The sequence below is a fragment of the Carassius auratus genome, chromosome 1, assembly GCF_003368295.1.
Source record: "Carassius auratus strain Wakin chromosome 1, ASM336829v1, whole genome shotgun sequence".
NCBI lineage: Eukaryota > Metazoa > Chordata > Actinopteri > Cypriniformes > Cyprinidae > Carassius > Carassius auratus.
Window position 1 is genome coordinate 5,739,397 of NC_039243.1, and position 7,527 is coordinate 5,746,923.

A 7,527-nucleotide genomic window follows, 5' to 3' on the forward strand; every position below is an offset into this window, starting at 1 on the left:
AGCTCGATCCAATGTTGCTCGAGGCGCTGTTAGCGGCGAGACAATCAATGTTTGAGCATGGGGACTGCAATGAGAGTGTGGGATGCGCGAAAGCGGTCCGACAGCGCTCTCTAGCGGAGGGCACAGTCCCTGGCAAGCAGCAAAAAGATCAGGAGCTGCTATTCGGCACCCGAGAACGAGAGGCTTTAGCCGTCGAGGTCAGGTTCAATCGCTTATGTTGACGCTGGTGCGCCGGAAGAACCCTAGGGCCCAGTCCTTACAAGGAGGCGCCATGGGTGTGGGTTCCTCTCGAGAGGCTGCTCGCTGGCGGTGAGAGGAGGTTGAGCGAGAACGCGCGGGCGCTTGCCGGCGTTCGACCTCCCTGGGTCTGCGGGGAATCAGCTGGCGGAAAGCGGCTGATTGCTGTTTCGCTGCCCTGAACTTCTCCACTACTGACGTGACAGCCTCACCGAACAATCCATCCCTGGAGACAGGGGCATCCATAAGGAAAGATTTATCCTTCTCCTTAATATCGGTGAGATTAAGCCAGAGGTGGCGCTCAACCGAAATCAAACCGGCCATAGTACGGCCCACTGCACGAGCGGTATGTTTGGTAGCGCGTAGCGCCAAATCCGTAGCTCTACGCAGTTCTTTAACTGCCTCCGGTGTGATGCCCTCACCTTCATCCAATTCCTTCAATAACTCCGCTTGGTAGGCCTGAAGGACCACCATAGAGTGGAGCGACGCAGCCGCCTGACCAGCCGCCATGTAGGATTTACCCACCAAACTAGACGTGACTCGACACGCCTTCGAAGGAAGAAGGGGGCGAGACTTCCAAGCCGCGGCCGAACTAGGCGCAAGGTGTTCGGCCAGAGTCTCTTCCACCGGGGGCATCATAGTATAGCCATGGTTCGCCATATCAGAAACGGTGGCGAAATCCGCGGCCGCGGCGTTAGTAATCCGCGCCGAAAACGGCTGTTTCCAGGACCTCGAAACCTCCTGGTGGAGGTCCGGGAAAAAAGGCAAAGGCCTCCGGGGCTGTGTAGGTGTCCGACTGGTTAGGAAACGGTCGTCCAGCTTGGAAGAAGGTTGGGCCTCGGCCTTGTCAACCTCCCAGTCTAGCCCCAATTTACCCACCGCACGAGAAACCACATCCAACAGCTCACTGTAGGAGGGGGAAACACGCCAATCCTGTCCGCTAGGAGGAAGAGGGCTAGTGTCGGTCGCGAAGTCCTCAGACCCCGAGGCCGCGGTGGATAAAACATCGTCGTCATAGCGTCCACAACCGAAGGAGATGGCGGCGCATGCCTCCGGTGTGGGAAGTAAATCCTCATTAGAGAAGACGACGGGCTCAGTATAAGTTTTATTCTGCAGCAGGGTAGGGGAGAGCGAGCGATGTGGAGAATATTCCAGCGCTGCGCTGTCCACAAAATCCATGTCGCACGTGTCACCCCAGGCCCTCGCCTCGTGCGGTACCTCGGCAGTCGCAGAGGTGACCTGACGGGGGTTAGACTCGAGGGCGACATTAGAGAATACTTCCACCCTGGAGCGCAGTACTCTGAGCCGCAGGCCATCACAATGGGGACAGGAAGAAAGGCCGCTAAGCGCCGCCTGTGCGTGATGTAAACCAAGACATACTACGCACCTGTCATGAGTGTCCCCCGCCGTGATGTACCTGGTACATGGCTCCTTACATTTCCGAAAACTCATCGCGTCCGCGAAGAGGAGTTAACACTGCTCGAAGAGATCGCTGGAGAACGCGAGACGATAGGGCACAGATGATTCGCTATTCCTGAAGGAATGAAATCTGAGCGAAATGGCGCGCTGCACCCAGGTATATCATGCGTGCGCATGCGCAGGGTGGTGCTATGCGCCATTTGGCCAATAGGATTGGCGGGATGGTATAGGGCTTCAGACATTCGTCACACCAGAGGTGTTCCCATACGTGGTGACGTCACCGCAGCATCGAAGTGACCTATGATAGGGAACCCTGATTTGGTTCTTTGAAATGAACTGTTCAAAAGAACCGAATCCCGGAAATGAGTCAGACTTCCAACCACTACCTCCTACCGGAAAGTAAAAGACAGCACAGTGCTCCCTCTCTCATTTGTTACATTACTGCCTCTACCGTCGCTTTGGAAAATAATACGTATTTTAACCAAATACCAGCTTTCAAACGCTGACCAACGCAACTTGTATGTGATTTCGAAATTGTGAACGCGAATTTATCCCTACGTCCTCGAATATCTCTGAAGGGATATGAACGGAGAATCCTCCAGCCAATGATTACTGAAATATTTATTATAGGTTTCAAACTTTTGATAAAAATGTTGATATCTCTCATACAAACTCATACTGGTCAAACGAATTTTTATTGCGTTTATTTTATTATGATACAATATTATACTTGTGCATCATTTACAGCTACTTTTGAATTTCGTGTTAATATGATTGCGTATCTTAACACCAATACTTTTTCAGATTCCTAATAATTTATTCAAATTCAATTAAAGTATTCGACGTACAAAGGACGATATTATGTTTAAACTGTAAAACAAAATGCCCTTCCAAAAGTAAAAATGCTTCAGAAAGGACAATGACAGTGTCCATATTCATAATCATTTTACCCCTTGAAAACGAATTAGCTATGCTACATAGATATATGTATATATCTGTGGCTAGGCTACTGAACTCATAAAAAAAAGGACTGCATACGTACGCCTTGACGTAGTACGCTGCGTACGTCATGACGCCATATGCTTTTAGCGCTAGGGAAAAATGGCGGCTGTGCAAGATGGACCGATGGAGCTGGACGCAGAGAAAGAGACAAAGCCAGAGATTCTCAGCGATGGGACGTCAAACCTCTCGGGGAACACAGCGAGTGGGACGCTGTCGTCATCGCCCCTCACCGCTGCCCCCGCCGGCGGAGCCCCGAAGATGGAGGACCAGCAGACTTTGATCGCAGTTCTGCAGTTTCTAAAGCGGAATAAACTGACGGATTCTGTGGAGATCTTGCGGCGGGAAGCCGGTCTAGGAGAAGATCAGGAGGACTCGCTGGCTACCGACGGCAGCGGAGGAGGGAAGGGAGACGGGGATGGAGGGGATGCACACTCTCTGCTCAGCCGGGTGTCCATCACATCAGCAGTCGCCCCCCAAAACATGCCCGTGAAGAGTGAGTGTCTTTACTTCTGATCGCTGATATATATCATGCAGTGTAACCTTTAATAAACGAAGTAAATGTGTACTGTACCTTTTAAACAGTAAAAAAAATGTCCAAATAGTCTTGCTTATTTTACTGTCACTCCACATGCACTAGAAAAGTTATGGCTACATTAATGTGCTAAATAAATGCAGCCTTGATGAGCATAAGAGACTTCATTAAAAAACATAAAAAAATCTTACTAATTGTGTGTGACATATGTGTATATATCTTATCCCTTTTTACAGTGTAGCATCTTTTGCTGTGATTTAACTTGCTTTTTCAATATGCAGTTATATCATAAATATCTCCAGGTGTGATTCACCATTGATGTTCATGTTGTCTGCTGCAGGAGCAGATGACCAGCCGGATGTCAGTGTGGTGTTATCAGCGTACAGCCAGCAGGGGGATCCCTCTCTGTACCAGGTGTACTACAGCGGCCTGAAGAACTTCATCGAGTCCGTGCTGGACTGTCACCGAGCGGAGCTGTCCCAGCTCTTCTACCCTCTGTTCGTCCACATGTACCTGGAGCTGGTCTACAACAACCATGAGAACGAAGCAAAGGCTTTCTTTGAGAAGTAAGCATCAGATCTTAGAGAATGATATGATTATCCTCATGTTATTTGACTATGGTGACCATTTTTATTCTGTAAATCTAAACCTTGCACTCTTCAGTAGTGGCTTAACCAGTTAATTTCCTGTTTGCTGACAGGTTTAGCGGTGATCAGGAGTGTTACTATCAGGATGACCTGCGCGTTCTCTGCGGCCTCACTAAGAAAGAGCACCTGAAGGGGAACGAGGCGCTGCTGGACTTCCGCACCAGCCGTTTCGTGCTGCGCATCTCCAGAGACTCGTACCAGCTGCTGAAGAGACACTTGCAGGAAAGGCATAATAACCAGATATGGAACATCATTCAGGAGCACTTGTACATCGACATCTTTGATGGCATGCCTCGCAGCAAGAGCCAGATCGACAGCATGTCCGGCAGTCTTGCGGGAGAGGCCAGACGAGAAGTCAATAAAGCCAAGGTAAAATACGTTTCCGTATGGACAATGTACAATAAACAGGAATATTGTGTGACATTGTAAATGTTTTTTTGATTCATTTAATGCATTTCTGGCATTAAATTTTTTTGAAAGGTAGTGTATATAATGGACGTTTGGATACTTGACGGTATCACAGTGACAGAGTCTGCACTTTGAGGAAATTATAAGGATGGGCATATCTCATAATTGCAGTCTCTTGAATTGAAATCATCTCTTATTTGAAAATGATTGTGTGTTTTTTGTTTCTAATGGCTCCAGGTATTCTATGGACTGCTAAAGGAGCCAGAGATTGAGGTCCCGTTAGATGATGAAGATGAAGAAGCAGAGAATGAGGAAGGCAAGCCCAAGAAGAAGAAAACAAAAAAGGACAGCCTGGGCTCCAAGAGTAAGAAACAAGACCCCAACGCTCCTCAACAGAACAGGTATGACTGTTTTTGTTATAGTTTTTATTCATCAAGGACACATTACATTGATCAAAAGTGCCATTGAAGATTTTTCATTGAATTTTTCAAGATTTTTCAATTTACCAATCATATCAATGGTTTCCATGAAATTATTGTGCACCACAAATGATAATAATTATAAATGTTTATTGAAAATGAATCCGCATATCAGAATGATTTCTGGATCTATAGTCTCATAACCTGTTATTTTTCTCGTTCGGGGTGTTCTCTGACTGACAGGATCCCTCTGCCGGAGCTGAAGGACTCGGACAAACTGGATAAGATCATGTACATGAAGGAGAGCACCAAAAGAATCCGGCTCGGCCCCGAGAACCTGCCTTCCATTTGCTTCTATACGTTCCTCAACGCTTACCAGGTTGGCAGTGTGTTTGCTGATGGTTCAGTTAGGTGTTTCTTAACTTCCCACCTGCTGACTGTGTGTCTTCGCTCAGGGTTTGACGGCGGTGGACTTCACGGACGACTCCAGTCTGTTGGCGGGAGGGTTTGCAGACTCCACAGTCCGCGTGTGGAGCGTCACACCCAAGAAATTGCGCAAAGTCAAATCTGCAGCAGGCACGGACCTCCATAATCACTCTCACATTTGAGTGAAATCTTCCAACGTTAATATTCTAGACCCCAGTGTAAGTGGTGTATGGTTGATTTCAGTCATGTTGTCCTGTTCTCTAGATCTGAATATGATTGATAAAGAGTCTGATGACGTTCTGGAGAGGATCATGGATGAGAAGACGGCCAGTGAGTCGAAGATACTCTACGGTCACAGTGGGCCGGTGTATGGTGTCAGCTTCAGTCCAGACAGGTATTAAAAGTGTTTTCTGAGCATCCCTGAGAAATACAGGTCAACAGGGGAAGTGTGTAAGCAGGAGAACAACCAAACAATTAGTTTGCTATGCACTAAACCTGTTTGAAGTGATTTCCTGCAGTCTTCCTGCAGTTATGAAGGAGCTGGTCTGACAGTGGGCTTTGATTTCTCTGTGTGTCTCTCAGGAACTATCTGTTGTCCAGTTCAGAGGACGGTACGGTCCGACTGTGGAGCCTGCTGACGTTTACGTGTCTCGTGGGGTATAAAGGACATAACTATCCAGTGTGGGACACTCAGTTCTCACCCTTCGGCTATTACTTTGTGTCAGGAGGACACGATAGAGTAGCACGGTACGGTAGATTCTCATTATTGTAATGCTTTTATCAATCAAAACAACTTTTTTATTATTATTTATTTAATTGTTTTTATTATATTAATGACAATTTGGGTTTATTTAGAACTGTGTTTACTAATACATATACAGGATCGGCACATTCCACAATAATTTATAAATATTAATAGTATTTCTTTTGAGTGTGTTGCGATCAATATATAATAATTAAATAAAAATTATATATTTATATACATATATAACTTTATGTATCAATATATCTGTAAATATAATAATAATAATAAGGCTTATTTCCTTTAAGAAAAGTCTTTTGATTTTAGCGAGAAATATGCCCTGAAAGATTTTGGACCGTTTTTTCACCCACATAGCTTAGCATTACATGATTAACATATAGTCTGTTTATGATGAGACCCATCTATGAATGACAAGATTTTGCAGACGTTTACAAGATTTTAATCAAGTAGGGTATCTTTATTTGCTTCCCAGCCTCTGGGCGACGGATCATTACCAGCCCTTGCGGATATTTGCTGGGCACCTGGCTGACGTCACCTGCACACGGTTCCACCCCAACTCTAACTATGTGGCCACAGGCTCGACCGACCGCACCGTACGCCTCTGGGACGTCCTGAATGGAAACTGTGTCCGCATTTTCACAGGTCACAAGGTATCGAAAGCTTCCAAAGGTGACCGGAAGATATGAGCACTGCACAGGAAATCCCATTCATCTCATTTATGTTTGAATTTGCATTGCATTTCATTATTCATGTTCTCCCTGTCAGTGTTGTTCATATAGCCTTACTATTATAGTATTGTATTCATATATATATATATATATATATATATATATATATATATATATATATATAATTATATATATAATTTAGCTATATTTGTATTTCAGTTTTAGTAATTTGAGTACTTCAGCTTAAACCGATTGTATTTCAGTTTGTTGCCCAGACAATATTTCTAAATAAGTTTTTTTTAATATAAATTATGTATTTTTATTATTACTTTGTCATGCCATTTCAAACCCATCACCAACTAACCTTCTTGCAATTTATTACCTATTGACCATTATCCTATGACCAGTGTTAAACATATGAGTAATTGTAAAAAGTGACTACGTTTGTTTTTCAGGGGCCCGTCCATTCTCTAGCATTCTCACCTAATGGAAAGTTCCTGGCGTCTGGATCCACAGACGGGAGAGTTTTGCTATGGGATATTGGACATGGGCTTATGATCGGAGAGCTGAAGGGTCATACAGACACAATTTATGCCCTCAAGTTCAGCAGAGATGGAGAGATCCTCGCATCAGGTCAGCACACCGTATACTGAATGCCTTCTGTCGTCTGACTGATAGTCGTTCAGTTCAGTGTAGAATTCCTTGTGTTTTCCAGGTTCTATGGACAACACGGTTCGGCTGTGGGACTCCATGAAGGCTTTCGATGAAGTGGAGACTGACGACTTCACTGCAACGACGGGCCACATTCACTTGCCCGATAACTCCCAGGAGCTGCTGCTCGGGACGTACCACAGCAAATCCACACCTGTCACCCATCTGCATTTCACCAGACGCAACCTGCTACTGGCCGCAGGCGGCTACAACTCCCAGTGACATGAACACATTTTCCTGAGGACAATGACCTTTTGTAGCTGCGTTTGTTTTTCGTGTATGGTGCATATTATTG

General features: G+C 45.5%; 1 protein-coding gene across 2 annotated transcripts in view; it reads left to right on the plus strand.

Annotated features, from left to right (window-relative positions):
- Positions 1–2,719: 2,719 nt before the first annotated feature.
- taf5 (TAF5 RNA polymerase II, TATA box binding protein (TBP)-associated factor) overlaps positions 2,720–7,527 on the plus strand; it is a 5,197-nt gene continuing 389 nt past the window's right edge. The window contains exons 1-11 of one of the 2 annotated variants that reach the window (XM_026202863.1): positions 2,720–3,151; positions 3,531–3,756; positions 3,891–4,206; positions 4,483–4,646; positions 4,908–5,043; positions 5,120–5,240; positions 5,355–5,484; positions 5,673–5,837; positions 6,326–6,503; positions 6,977–7,154; positions 7,237–7,527. The exon at positions 7,237–7,527 is cut by the window's right edge and continues 389 nt beyond it. In XM_026202863.1, coding sequence (XP_026058648.1) covers positions 2,758–3,151; positions 3,531–3,756; positions 3,891–4,206; positions 4,483–4,646; positions 4,908–5,043; positions 5,120–5,240; positions 5,355–5,484; positions 5,673–5,837; positions 6,326–6,503; positions 6,977–7,154; positions 7,237–7,454 — 2,226 coding nt within the window. In that variant the 5' untranslated portion in view covers positions 2,720–2,757 and the 3' untranslated portion in view covers positions 7,455–7,527. Of the gene's footprint in view, positions 3,152–3,530; positions 3,757–3,890; positions 4,207–4,482; positions 4,647–4,907; positions 5,044–5,119; positions 5,241–5,354; positions 5,485–5,672; positions 5,838–6,325; positions 6,523–6,976; positions 7,155–7,236 lie in introns of those variants that run through there. The other variant, XM_026202935.1, reaches the window with a different exon arrangement.